At 30.6% G+C, this 15457-nt stretch overlaps 2 protein-coding genes across 2 annotated transcripts in view; one reads left to right on the top strand and one right to left on the bottom strand.

The window, feature by feature from the left end:
* Positions 1–15457, top strand: part of LOC107456238 (ammonium transporter Rh type B) — a 71236-nt gene that overhangs the window by 2799 nt on the left and 52980 nt on the right. The window lies entirely within an intron of this gene.
* Positions 1–15457, bottom strand: part of LOC107456239 (ammonium transporter Rh type A) — a 49339-nt gene that overhangs the window by 13344 nt on the left and 20538 nt on the right. The window contains exons 5-8 of the mRNA XM_043052047.2: positions 14067–14230; positions 12414–12551; positions 7393–7526; positions 3408–3589 (exon numbers count right to left, since the gene is read on the bottom strand). Of these exons, the coding sequence (XP_042907981.1) occupies positions 3408–3589; positions 7393–7526; positions 12414–12551; positions 14067–14230 (618 nt within the window). The remainder of the gene's footprint in view (positions 1–3407; positions 3590–7392; positions 7527–12413; positions 12552–14066; positions 14231–15457) is intronic.

Here is a 15457-nt window from a genome sequence, read left to right as displayed (position 1 = left end):
TCGAATTGATTACCGCGAAGATCTTGACTTAAAGTGGAATGTAAAAAACTAAAAGAGAATTTAAAGAATTATAATGAAAAATTTAAAACTGCGTTTTTACTTTTATTTTTACTTGACTCGGTAGTAACAATGAATTTAATTTAGTAGAATAAATACCAATTTACTGATCTATTAATTAGTAGAAAGAATAATTAGTAGGTTATTAGTAAATTAGTAGAATGAATTTAATTAGTTAGGAAGTATTATAATGTAAAATTCAGTACTGCGTTTTTACTTTTTTTAAACTTCACTTGGTACTAATAATGAATTTAATTTACATTGCTGGATATCTTAGAGTTTCAAGTGGGATTTTCAAAAAAGAGAAGTCAATATTTCAATATTTTCTCTATAAAAAATTTATTACAATTTTAGGTTCTCAATATCAGATACATTTTTTTAAACTAAGTTGATTAATAAGTTTTTTAAAATAGTTGATTTGAAGTGGGTAATCTTCTACTCTGTATGCCATTTTTCGTAAGATTCATTTAGTAGGAATATTATTGAAATTTCAAGAACCTTTTTCGTGTAAGTTTTCCTTTTCAGCAACGGATTCTGGTCAATCTCTTTTATTAACTAGAATGCTTCCCCTTCTCTTTCTTCAATGTTTTTTTCTTCTTCTTAAAAATCGATAATACAGCATANGCGCCACCTAGGAACCAAATCTGGAATCCGACACTCGAAATTTTTGCTCTGTTAAAATCGTACCGTGTTACAATTGACCCCACTCTCCCCTACTGCGTTTTTAATTTTTTTTAAACTTCACTTGGTACTAATAATGAATTTAATTTACATTGCTGGATATCTTAGAGTTTCAAAATTTTGAAACAGTGGGATTTTCAAAAAAAAGACGTCAATATTTCAATATTTTCTCTATAAAAAATTTATTACAATTTTAGGTTCTCAATTAACTAATCAATTTTTAAACTAAGTTGATTAATAAGTTTTTAAAACTAGTTGATTTGAAGTGGGTAATTTTCTACTCTGTATGGGATTTTTCGTAAGATTCATTTAGTAAGAATCTTATTGAAATTTCAAGAACCTTTTTCGTGTAAGTTTTCCTTTTCAACAACAGATTCTGGTAAATCTCTTTAATTAACTAGAATGCTTCACCTTCTCCTTCTTCAACGTTTTTTTTTTCTTCTTAAAAATCGATAATACAGCATAGAACTTTTATTAATGAAATTATAATATCATAATTGTATTATTTAGTTTTTTATGTAACAATATTTTGTTAAATAGTAACGAAATAAACGAGTACTTAGCTTGGAAAATTAGTGAAAAAAAATTTAACTTTAGACCTAATAAGAAGAAATATTTCAAAAATAATTTAATTGTTAACGAGACGTACTTCATTATAACTGTGCGAATAGGAAACGGAATTTAATCTCAATTGAATTAAGATTTTAATGAATTCCTCAATTGAATTAAGGAATCATAATCATTCTCAATGAATCATGATTATTCTCTATTGAATTAAGAATATAATGGGAAAGATATTTCCATTATATCTAACATCTAAAGGATTATAAAATAAAGATTTTGAGAACGATAAATAAATCTCGTAAATTTTCCTACTACATTGGATAAATAGCCATTATTTAAAGTAAAGAATACAAAGTGAAAAAAAAAGCATTTAAAATTACAATAAATTTTGAACAAACTGGAATTTTGTTTAAAACTCGCATTAAAGTAAAAAAAAAAAAAGTCTCTTGCAACACGTCAAATTGTTACAATTCTGTGGGCTTCAAAATGGCTTACGTGGTATGTTTTACTGTAAAGTGAATAATTCTCGCAGCATTCATCAAATGCTTTTTTTTTAATTTCATCGTACTCTTTGTGCATTTTTATACACCACTCTGTAGTTTTAAGTTTCTGAGTCTTACAGTTTTCGCGCAACAAAACAAAATGTAACGAAAAATTGAGCATCCAATATATCATCATAGAACAGCATATATAGAAATTACGCTAATTAAGACTTTTAGATTATTTTACTTTTAAGAATGAATTACAAGTTGGGGTAATATGACCAAGTAACTTTTCTGCTCATTTTGCCCCCTTTTTATCCGCTTGACTTTTACCTACCCGTAAAATAGAAGGGCAATGCGTAATCTTCAGCCGAACTAGTAATTACTTCACTCTTACTTAGCGAGAATATAGGAAGTGGAAGAAAGAAGTTGGAGAGGAACCAATGGAGAGGAGTGCAAAATTTCTAAGTAGAGAAATTTTGTGCAACACCCCGTTTTTTTTAAACTTTTTCTACGCTCCATAGCACAATCATAAACAGACAAAAAATTTCCGCATTATTTCACAATGTTGATCTAGTTTAGCAGAAGGAAGAAATAAACCAGACGCAAAATCTCTCTTTTAAGAAGTTTTGCTCTCCTCATTAATATATTATAATTTTTAATTTAATGATTAATAATTAATGGGTAAATTTTCATATCCAAAAATATTTGATGCATAAAATTATTTTCAAAATAAATTGTGTCCCGCAGTGGACTGATCGTAAAGACACGATTTCCAGCAGATCAAAGAAGTCAAGCATCACTGGCTGCGGTCACTGTGCGGGTGGGTGACCACTTGGATCAGTCTGCGTAGGGACCGAGGGTGTGCGGTGTTGGTATTCGTTAAACTGTTCTACCGTAAAGTGCTCGACTTCGCGTGCAGGTCGTCGGACTACCGAAACAGGGGTGTCACCCCCTCTGCAGAGGATCAGAATTGTGAAGGCATGTCTTCGGATCATCCTCAGGGATGTTTCCCAGACCGTCGCCAATAGCCCATTGTGCAGCTCTAGTGCGACGTAAATGGGCTACAACGACTACAACATCAAAATAAATTGTGTCAGATGATCTGAAGAGTAAACTGCATGTCCAGATTACCACTCCTAACATAGGGTCCAAGAGGTCGTGGGTTCGATCCTCGCCGGCCGAAGACTCCCCGTGTAGTAAATGGTGACTGATGCACGTTAAATCTGTCGAGTCTCAAAGTCCTCCATGTTCTCACAACAAATCAATACCTCTGGGGGTACTGATCCAGGAGTTTCCTTGTCTTCTGGATTGGTTCAAAATTACAAGGCTACGGAGTTGAACGTAAGTAGTCGTAAACCCATGAAATTGGGTCGGCTGTTCAACGACGGTTATAAAATAAAATAAAATAACATAGGGTAAAATTTTACAATTAAAAATAATTTAGACTTAAAAAATAATTTCAAAATAAATTGTGTCGAATGAACCGAAAAGTAAAATGCATGTTTAAATTACCGCTGCTATTGTCATAGAAACAAACTAAAACCATTTTAAGCTTGACCTTTATTCAAGAAAGCGTTAATTGTTGGAAATACGGTTACTTGAAGAACTCGATTTACGTACCAGTTGTAATACCTCCAGAAATAGCAATAGCCATGGTAACAGCTAAAGCTTCTAGTTGAGCATAAGCCTGACTAGCTGCAGACCAGTTGTCGCCCGGTTCGATTCCCGTCAGTACATTCTGTATACTGTGAAACTGAGTAGTATTTTCAGCAGGAGTCCGGGAGGGATACAGTTGATACAAACTAAAAATAAATTAAATATGACTAAACAGTAAGTTTACTTGTATTTATGGCAGTAAATATAGCGGGTCAAGTGAAAGAATCATTCTTAACTTAACATTCACTCTGCTAATTTAGTAAAGCACCATATATACATATGGATAGTTGACCATGCAAAGCTTAGCATAGGTGTTAAAATTCGACGGAAAATTTCCGGATTACTACTTCCGAATTATTTTCACGTCTAAGTTTGAAAAAGCAGGCCATTCAATATTATTACACATGTAGTGTACTCAATATAACGCTTTCTTTCCATTTAACTTTCAACGAAGCTAACAACTTTGGGGTGGGGGAGTTCTTACAGTAGACAAACTACACCTGATTATTATATTTTTTTAGATATAATTTTTTGGTAAAATAAGTAGCCAAAATTTTTCATACGGGTGTGCTACTCTAGGTTCAAATATTTTTGCACTTAAGTATTATTTCAATAAGTAAGACTTTTAAGATGAAAAACAGATCAAGATTTTGTTTTAAACAGAGATATTAGAGCTCCTGTAGCTTAGGGAATAGAATGATTAACTCTGATGAAGTGATCCATATTCGAATTCCTGCTTGGACTGGTCGTATGGATGCTGCTCACGGACCGCAATGACATACTTATATTTTTTTTAGTTAAAATATAAGAGTTAGTTAAAATATGGGAGTTTGCTTGTTAAAATAACAGTACTCACTGCTTAAAAAACAGGCATCTGTTTTTAAATAACAGTATTTTTTGTGAAATAAACGGTTTTATACTGGCACACCAGCTGACAACATTTTTCCGTACGTTTAAGAGATTTTTTTTGCAATGTAGATATTTAAAAACATTATATATAACCCGATGTGCTACTTTTTAATGTGTATTAATTATAGTATTATGACTCAAATTATGAACATTAAAGATTTTTTCTTTTACTTTTGTTATTTTTTACTCGTGTTATATTGCAGTAAAATTGAAAGAAAAAAAAATCGTTTATTTATTATTATTATTTTTTTTTTAAATAATTTTGGACAAACCTTTCTAGTTTTGAACCTGTGCGATAAACAATAAAATAAACCAGATCAATAAAATAAACCAATTAATATAGCATGGCGCATAATTGGATACGAATAAACGAAATACTTTATCTTTTTATTTGATAAAAAGGATTTAGGATTGCAATGCTGTTGAAAATTTATACCTCTTTTTGAGTAAGTGTTAGAATGATAAATGGATATCTTAAGTTCAATTTATTAATCCCTGTCTTTTTCTGTCGTTTGAATTTCCCAGTTCTGACTGACTTACGTCAGTAACAATTATATGACCTTGATTCTTTTTAATTTCTTTTATTTGATGTGTTCTAATGTCATAATGATCCTACCGGCATTTGCTGTGTTCGAATGGCATGTTAGGCATTATAGTCGAATTCCAAATAAAATATATACTTACCTGTAACCATAATTCTTCTTAGTTGCCATTGAGGCAACAATTGCGCTCGTAATTCCAGCAAACACTCCCGGCATACCATGCAAATTATTCACCCCGCATGTATCATGAATATGAAATTTTTTTGCTAATGAGGGCTAGAAAGTAAATAATGAGGGCTAGAAATGCTAATAAGGGCTAGAAAATAGAAAATAAATAACATTATAAAATAAATAAATTGAATAGGTCAAATAAAAAATAAGCAATACTTTTTTTGCCAAAGAGAAAGTCCCTAATGGGTAGGTAAATGTAAAACTTGAGTTACATTTTTCAAAAAAGAAANTACACAAATATCGCCAAATAGGGGATAACACTCAAAATATGACAAACCTAACATTTTATTTATGCTGTAATATTAATTTTGTGTGGCTGGGTGGCGCAGTTGGTTTGTCGTCTGCCTTCTGAGCCCTAACACCGGATTTTCAGGATGCAGAAAATCCTCAGCAGCCATGTCGTATGATTATGCGGCATGTAAAAGATCCCTGGAGTGCCATATTGGCTCTTGGCATTTCCGGCACAATTAAATTCCTATTGCACTTTAGCATCCAAATAGAGTCTCGGTGCTGCCATCTAGTGTGGCAGAAAATAGACGTCCAAATTAACATGGCCAATGGTATCTCACCCATTGTGGTGGTCCTGAAAGAGTAGATACCACTTCTGAACAACGCGCTAGGTCTGCTCATCGGGAAGACTGATTGTGCAGCTTATAGGAAATTTTAAAAAAATATTAATTTTGTCAATTTTTTTTACTGTTAACGACCTTTTAGAATTTATAAATTACAGAAAACTGTTATGAATGGTAAAATTATCCGTAAATTTAAACCTAACTCACAATAATTGAACTTCCTAGAATAACGTAACAAAGAGTAAACATAATAACGCGAAAGATACACCGGAAGTTTTCTTTCGGTTTTAGGAAGTTTGTTTCTGTTTACATTCAGTCAACCATCCATATATCTAAAATGTCTAAAAATTGAAGTATGGCTGGAAAAAAATTAAATTAAAAATTCGATAAACTAATGCTAACTCAGCACGAAAGAGATGACTTATTTCGTTTAGAAGAATTACTGGGCTGCAATTCTTATTATTTATTTTGAAGACAAGAGGATTTAAAATTAAAATTAAGAATTGAGCATAACAATTAAGAAAAATCCTTTTTTTTTATTGTATATTTTTCGAGTATCAATTTCACATTTACAAGTACATGCAGTTTTTTGTGCAATTACACTGAAAAAAATTCCCGTTCTTTTTATATACTTTTTGTGTATATTTGACAGTTTAAAGCTGTTTTGCTGACGAAATGTTTTTTTTTCCATCTATTTTTCTTCCTAACCATAAACGGATTAAAACCGTCTGCTTAAATTTTAGGTTTTTCCATGCAGTTTTGCTTACTGTACGATAACTTTTGAAATTATTTTACGATTATTTTCTTTACTTGCTCAAATTTTTCAGCGATGATTTTATGGTTTTAAACATTATATACGTAAAATAATGATTCCACCTTATTGTAAAATTGATGTCTTCCTTAGCCATTCGTCTGCACCTGTGGCGGTAACTATGGTAACGAGGTATAAATATTTCAAGTACCCCTACTACTTAACTGCTCAAAAAACAGGCATTTGTTTTTAAATAAAAGTATTTTTTGTGAAATAAACGGTTTCATACTGGCACACCAACTGACAATATTTTCCCGTACGTTTAAGAGATTTTTTTTTACAATGTAGATATTTAAAACAATTCTATGTAACCCGATGTGCTACTTTTTAATGTGTATTAATTACAGCATTATGACTCAAATTATAAACATTAAAGACTTTTTTCTTTTACTTTTGTTATTTTTTACTCGCGTTTCATTGCAGTAAAATTGAAAAAAAATTTAATTTTTTAAAATTTTTTTTAATGATTTTGGACAAACCTTTCTAGTTTTGGACCTGTGCAATAAACAATAAAATTAACCAAATCATTAAAAAGATCAATAAAATAAACCAATCAATATAGTATGGCGTATAATTGAACACTTAGCTTTTTTCTCGTCGAATAAACGAAATACTTTATCTTTTTATTTGAAGATTTTGGATCGCAATGCTGTTGAAAATTTATAACTCTTCTAGAGTAAGTGTTAGAATGATAAATGGGTATCTTAAGTTCAATTAATCCCTGTCTTTTTCTGTCGTTTGAATTTCCTAGTTCTGACTGACTTATGTCAGTAACAAATATATGACCTTGATTCTTTTTAATTTCTTTTATTTGATGTGTTCCAATGGCATGTTCTAATATCTAAGGGCATTATAGTCGAATTCCAAATAAAATACATACTTACCTGTAACCATAATTCTTCTTAGTTGCCATTGATGCAACAATTGCGCTCGTAATTCCGGCAAACACTCCCGGCATACCATGCAAATTATTCACCCCGCATGTATCATGAATATGAAATTTTTTTGCTAATGAGGGCTGGAAAATAGAAAATAAATAACATTATAAAATAAATAAATTGAATAGGTCAAATAAAAACTAACCAATATTTTTTTGGCCAAGAAGAAAGTCCCTAATGGGTAGGTAAATGTAAAACTTGAGTTAAATTTTTCGAAAAAAAAAAAAAAAACTATATATATATATAATAATTTTTTTTATTTTATTTGATAAAAATAATAATGATGCATTTTAATTTTCTAACTCTTGCTATCAATTTAATGTAATTACTTTTAACTGTATCTGTTTAGTGTGACGTAGTCCCTATCGGATTACATCATCTTTACTGTTCCTGCCCGTTATTGTATCAATGTGACAACGAAAGACGAAAAGCTTTTAAATAAAATTTTATCATTTGTGATTTTATAACGTTGCTTTTGAGGATTTAATTTTAACTTTCCAATTAAATAAATATTTTGTTTTTACTGAAATCATAATTTAGTAGGAGCCTTCAGTAAAAAATAACAGGTTTTCTAAAAAGTTTTAAGTCGTTTAGTAACGCCTCGAATAAATTCACTCAAAGGATGCTAATTATTAATCAAAATTATTAATATTCACTTAAATTCAGGTTAAAATCATGCACTCAAATGATGCTAACAGTCTAACAAAAATGAATCCATTAGAGTTCGAGTTAAAGTGAAGCCCTAGAATGAGGATGATTATCAATCAAAAATGATTGAAATTCACTCAAGTTCGAGTGAATTTCAATCTGCACTCTAACTATTCATTTTTGTTAGAGTGCAGAAAAAATTCTGCACTCTAACTTGAGTTACTTCAATTGACTCTTTGACTCGAGTGAACTTAACTCCAGATGAGAAGCCTTATTTTATCCAGACAGACGAGTGAAATTAAACTCAAGTTGAGCTATTTCAACGTGTTTATTGTACGTGAGCACTAAACTGTAGATTTTTAAAAATAATTCACGAAAATGAATTTTAGTTTATTTTGAAACATTTCTATCAATCCAATATTTTGTTGGAAATTTTAGCTGTTGTGAGCTTATCAGGAAAATCATCATATAAACATTGTGATGATAAATTAATGACGTAAAAATATACTGATACTGTAATAGCACAGAAATAGCACTTTTCTGTCGTGGACCTTACAACAATAACACGAGCATTTAATCTTTCAGATAAGATATCTATTACTCTTGATTGCTTTTTATAAAAACTGAATTTAGAGATATCATTTATATTTATATTGGTTTAAACAATAATTTTTTTTCCAATCGACTAAACTTGGTTTATGAAGAGGCCTATAGTACGAGACAATTATTGCAAACATTTTTAGTGGTGTTAACAATGGATTTTATTTTGTTGTAAGATAAATTGCTGATGCAAGCAAGTAGTCTAAGAAATTGATTACAAACTGGTTTTAACAATTAATTTATTTTCATTTTTCGAAATTAAGTTCATGCAGTGGCGTAGTTATAGTCCATTGTTACAAACATTTTTACTGAATTTAGCAATAGATTTTGTTTTGTTATAAGAAACATTGTTTACGCAAAGAAGTATTCTAAGAACATTATTACAAACAATTGGTTTATAATAATTGATTATAACAATTGATTGGGTTGTTAAAACCCAATCAGTTGTTATAATCAATTATTATTATTGATTTACTGTTGTAATTGATTTATTTTCATTAGGGTGACCCGGGGTAATTCACGATCACTCTGTTTCTGGGGTAAATAATGATCACCTAAGTTTTATTTTAAAAAAATAATTTTTTTTTAAATTTGAGACATAGACAAGAAATCTTGTACACTTTACTAAAGTATAACTACATTTACTTAATAATAGTTTTTTGTTTAATCTAACAAAATAAGTATCTTTTAAACTGCTTTCTGTATTTTCCATTTCAAAGATGGGTTTCAAAATGTGCACATTTCTGCAAAGATCCCCCTCCTTCTCTTAATAATAAATATTTTGAGTTACTTTCTTTTTCTTTGATATAAAAGTAGTGTAAGCTTTTGTTTAATTGTTTCACATCTACTGTAAACATTATAATTGATTATAGGAAACTATATCAAATGTTGCCCCCTACAGATGGGGTAATTATTGATCACTGGGGTAATTCCTGATCATTGTCATTTCTTCTTATAAATAGTATATAAAATAGCTTATAAATAGCTAATTGTCTTTTCTTAAATAACAGTTCATATTTATTAAGTGGAACAACTATAAAATATATTTTAACTGTCATCACAAAATTTGTTTTTAACTGTATACAAGACTGTATTCTGATTTGCACCATTTCTGGTTTGTCTTACCTTGCTTCTATCTTAATTTTATGTGTGTACATTGTTAGAATAATTTTTAAGTTTATAAATTAGCTTAGTATAAATATGGTGAGAAATTATTAGCCTAAAAAGGATACTAAGCTTCTAGAAAGCAAAATTAGTGAATTTCTTTTAATGATTGAAAAGGAAAATTTCAGTGTGAAAGCTGCTGCCAGAGCTATTGAGTTGACATACCTTACTTAACTTTACACTTTCACTTAATGAAGTTAAAAAATCCAGCAAAAGTAACCCATGTGGGAACTCTCTTATATTTCAGCAGAACATGAGAATGAGTTGGCTGATTGCCTACAATGTATGGCACGATGCAAAGATTTTTGGAAAATTTAAAGTGTTTATCTTTCTTGTTTTTAAATAAATTGTTTTATTAGCTGCTTAAACATATCTTTTTTGTTTATTTGTTTGATCTTGATGTCTTATTTGTTAATTACCATTATATAATTATTTTTAAACAGCCCCTTTACTATAAAAACTGGTGATCAGTAATTACCCCAGAGGTGATCAGTAATTACCCTAGAAATGATCAAGACCAGGGGTAATTCCTGATCACTAAAAACATTAAAATCTTTTAAATTCTAATTAAATTTTCAAACAAAAAAAGGTGGCATAGGACTCATCTCATATAGCCTCAAACTTCCAATAAATATTAAAATTTTATCTTGAATAGTTTTTTCACAAAATAGATGTTTGCATTTTTTGATCAGGAATTACCCCAGGTCACCCTACATGAAATTTAGTTTACGAAGCGGCAAGTTACATTTTTAATTTCTGCAGTGATGCATTGTGACGCAGTTTTCACAAACATTTTTAGTTTCGACAATTTGTTTTTAGTTTAGTTTTGTTTTTGCATTGATGCATTGCTTACGCAGGAAAGTAGTCTAAGAAATTTACTAGAAAGTGGTTTTAACAATTGATTTATTTTTATTATTCAAAATCAAGTTCATGCAGTGGCGTAGTTATAGTCTATTGTTACAAACATTTTTACTGAATTTAACAATAGATTTTGTTTTGTTATAAGAAACATTGTTTACGCAAAGAAGTATTCTAAGAACATTATTACAAACAATTGATTTATAATAATTGATTATAACAATTGGTTGGACTGTTAAAACCCAATCAATTGTTGTAATCAATTATTATAATTTATTTATTGTTGTAATTGATTTATTTTCATTGCAGGAAATTTAGTTTACGAAGCGGCAAGTTACATTTTTAATTTTGCAGTGCCGCAGTGAAGCAGTTTTCAGAAACATTTTTAGTTTCGACAATTTGTTTTTAGTTTAGTTTTGTTTTTGCATTGAAATATTGTGGGAATATTATTAGGGAATGTTTGAATCCATAATTTTTGTTTCATGTAAGCATTTAATTCTTTAGTGAATGTGTGTAATGTAATTATTTATTATTACCTAATAAGAAATAATTACTTAATTAGTATTATTAAGTATATAAATGTGTAATTAAGTGATCAGTATTATGTCTGTCATTAAGTAATTATTTATTAAAGAGGTAATTTTATGAAGTTTGATTATTTTTTGTTATAAAATCTTAAGACAATTTTATAAAACTTTTTAGTCTAACAGTTAATTTTATATCAAATAATCCCAATTTTAAGTCCAAAAATAAATCTGATCTTGACTAATGAATGCAGTTATTTAAAATTCAATTCCATAAAAAAAAAAAGAAAAAAAAAACACGAAATAAGGTGGACACGTCGGATGGATGAGTCACTACGTACATTTTGCATGTTTAGTTGTTTCTCTGTTGATTCTCGTGTGAGAAAATATCCTAAATAACTTTGATAATCAAGTTGTTATTTATCCTTTTCTGTACTTCTTGTTGTTGTTTCTAATGCCACTTGCCGAAACCGAGCAAATTTAAGGCAGAGTGTGGGTTTCTTGTTTCTCAGTGGCGCCATCTATGGCCAAGAATTCGACTTCTGCCACACCATACGTCACACCCGTTTATAAGGCGGACCCATTCATACATCCATTCATTTATCCACAGATCGTAATTACGACCTGAATCAGAGAACGATCAATCTCCAATTCAGTACCCTCAGAGGTATTGATTTGTTATGTGAACATGGTGGACTTTGCGACTCGACAGATTTAGCGTGCATCAGTCACTTTACTGCACGGGGAGTCTTCGGTCGACGGGGTACGAGCCCACGAACTCTCGGACATGGGTCCAGCGCCTTACCGCACCACGTCTGACAAATGAACTGGCACATGTTTTTTATTATTATAAAATTAGTTGGATAGAATTTCGATAAAATAATTCAGGAGATGGCTCTTTATTTTTCCGTTTCTTTTCATACTCGACTTCCCGGTTTGTGCAAACAATTTTTCAATTAGTTGCGTTAACGACGTGAGCAATATTAACGACTAACTAATAACAATAACAGAATAGCGCTTTCCATTTTTTTTCTCAATTTTTTTGTTTTAACCGCAATTTAGCTAAGCTAACTAGCAATAATTGTTTCTTTTTTAAAATTGCTTTTAAATGAGCCGATTAAAAAGGAATGTGCTGTATATCCCAATCTATGCTACTTAGTTCATGTTACTTACTGTTAAAGATCTGTAGCCGACTGTTGAAAGAATGCCAGCAATGCCTCCAACAATCATGGCTCCTCCTGGATGTATAATCATATTCGCAGTAGAACCTATAGCAACTCCTCCGGCTAAAGTTGCATTTTGAATATGCACCTAGAAAATATTGACAATTTTTTTTTTAAATAAATATCAATTGCCTCTTTTTCGTCACATTTAACGCGAAACCCCTCTCACTTCTGAAGGGTAAATTGTAATTTTCATTAAATTAAGTGTTAAAAACAATGGTTAAAAATACGTAATTTAATGTGGCGCATTCTGTGAGAACCATTGTAATTACCTACGCAAATCATTTCGACAGTTCTAAAAAAAGTTTTACCTTAATGTTTCTCCATTTATCTCGAGTTTTTTTAGATCTTAAGTTTTGCACATATGGATTTATAAATAAACTTGAACCAATAATTTATACCTGCTCTAATTATTTTGAAATTAAGAATTGACTTGAATAACACTGAAATCTTGAAAATTGTGAAGTTTTAGAAAATTATTCAAAAATTCAAATAAAATTCATTAGGAACCATAATAGAAAAAATAATGCTGTATTTTCTTTCTTTTAAAAGGAGAAAAAATGTTTAAAAACGCAATGCATAATTTATGTGCTTTCTTCAACACTGTTGAGTTGTTACAAGTGCCACTGAAATTTTTAATACTATTTGCGCAATGATCCTTTTATTTTCATTCAAATATAAAAATAATTTCCTTTGAAATTTAGGTATCTTAGTTATATTACTTTTTATTTTTATAATGATAAAAAAAAAGGAGTTAGGATTTAATTTAGGATTTTTAAGAGATATAGCAAAACTAAAAAAACCTGCAATTCTGACTTTAAAAATGCGAAGATTTTTTTGAAATGTTGAAAAATTATAGTATCAACATAATTTTTATTAAAAATGATATTTTTAAGGCATAACATTTCTATGACATTTTTATATTCTTTCAAAGATAAATAGAATAAATAAATGAAAAACTCAACATAATAAATATGTTCTGGACTTTATTATGATACTCGGTTACTTAAAGCAGTTGCCAATACTGTGAAAAATTCCTGATCAATTTAAGGTATAAAGTAACGACATTTTGGGAGCATTGTGCGTAAAATACATTAATATCATGAGATATTATACCTCGAAATTTTAAAGTAAAATTATTTAATTGAGTGATTCATTGATTTTAAGGTAATTACTGTTATAATTATGGTTTATCAGATTTTTTTGTTCTGGAAAAAATGAATCTTACTGTAAAAAGTACCTTGAGTACCGGTACTTTTTATCGCAATTTGATCCAGAATTTTTACAGTGTAGTATATCATTATTTATAATATATTATTACCGTGAAATATTATGCCGTCAATTTGGTTATATTTATTTAATTATAGCGTAAAAGTATTACAGTAAAAATTACAGTATATCAGATTTTTTGTCTGTAACATGTTTCGGTAAAAATGGATTTTACCATAAAAAGTAGCGCCACGCAAAGCGCCGATACTTATTGGAGTAATTTGATTAGGAATTTTTATAGTGTATTAATTCGTTTTATAAATTCTAATTTCCCTTTTTTCTTTTCCTGAAACATTTATGATGTTAAAATTAATAATACTGAACTTTTTATTACCATATTCAATCGTCCCTCTCCATCAGCCAACGAAGAAATGGCAAAAGTAACGACACAACAAGCAAGTAGTGCTACAAAAGTATTGATAACACTGCGATGCTGTTCAGCCCCCATCGCTAATGCCGAATTGAAACTTGGCCAAAACATCCATAGAAATACAGTACCTTTAAAATTAATGAAATGTACTGCTAAAAAAGACACATACTGACTCATTATATATTGCATAAAGCATAAACATGAATTTTCTGGAAAACTGTAATAGTTTGTGTTGCTTCCTTTACTATAATAAGGCTGTTTTTCGAAATCATTGTCGCCTCATGAAATGAAGCTTTTTTACGCACAATATGTTATTTTCATAACTGCTGGGAGTTTTCAACAACTACTCATGGCGTTTGGGTCAGGTTCAGCTTATCTTTAGCCAGCACCCACTATGTTTATTCTGTAGCTGGGTGGCGCAGTTGGTTTGTCGTCGGCCTTCTGAGCCCAAGTCTGCGGGTTCGATCCCCGGCCCAGACACCTGATTTTCGGGATGCAGAAAATCCTCAGCGGCCATGTCGTATGATTATGCGGCATATAAAAGATTCCTGGAGTGCCTTATTGGCTCTTGGCAAAATTAAATTCCTAGAGCACTTTAGCGTCTAAATAGAGTCTCGGTGCTGTCATCTAGTGTGGCAGAAACTAGACGTCCAAATAAGCATGACCAACGGTATCTCATCCATTGCGGTGGTCCTGAAAGAGTGGATACCACCTCTGGAGAACGCACTAGTCTGCTCATCGGCAAGACCGATTGTGCAGCTCATTGGAGCAGCTCATTGGAAATGACTAAATAAATAATTAAAAAAGAATTGTTTATTCTGAGAATGTTTCAAAACGTCAATATGGAGAAAAGTCACAGTTTTGAGAAAATGACAAGCATTCTCGGGCAAATTTTCTATTATTTAAAAACTTACACGAATGCTTCCTTATCTGGGCTCATGAAAGTTTGCAAGAAATGAGAATTCTTCATTAATTTTACCGCACAAATTGACGATTTTTTAAAAAAGTTTAATAACTTTCACAATATTTAAGTTATTTGTCCGATTTAAAGGACAAATGGTTTTTCACGGCAAGATGGACTATATAATTTAAAATTAAAGCTTTATTTTAAAGAGCTAAACTGTGGCTTTTTTATTTTTCTTGGCAAAAGAACTTCGAAAAACCAAGTGGGGGTCTTAAGTTTGATTCTGGTAGCCGAGTAAACAACCGAGGTGAAGTGGGGAAAATTGGCTTAGCTCAGACGCTATCCCTGTTGTCTACCCGGAGTTAAAATTATGTGGAATTTCTGCCATGGCCGTTGAAAATAGAGTCTTGAAAAACGGAACTAGGTGCTTCAGGGTTGCTACTCAAATTTG

The sequence above is a fragment of the Parasteatoda tepidariorum genome, chromosome 5 (assembly GCF_043381705.1).
Source record: "Parasteatoda tepidariorum isolate YZ-2023 chromosome 5, CAS_Ptep_4.0, whole genome shotgun sequence".
Classification (NCBI taxonomy): Eukaryota; Metazoa; Arthropoda; class Arachnida; order Araneae; family Theridiidae; genus Parasteatoda; species Parasteatoda tepidariorum.
This window is presented reverse-complemented; position numbering and strand designations above follow the sequence as displayed.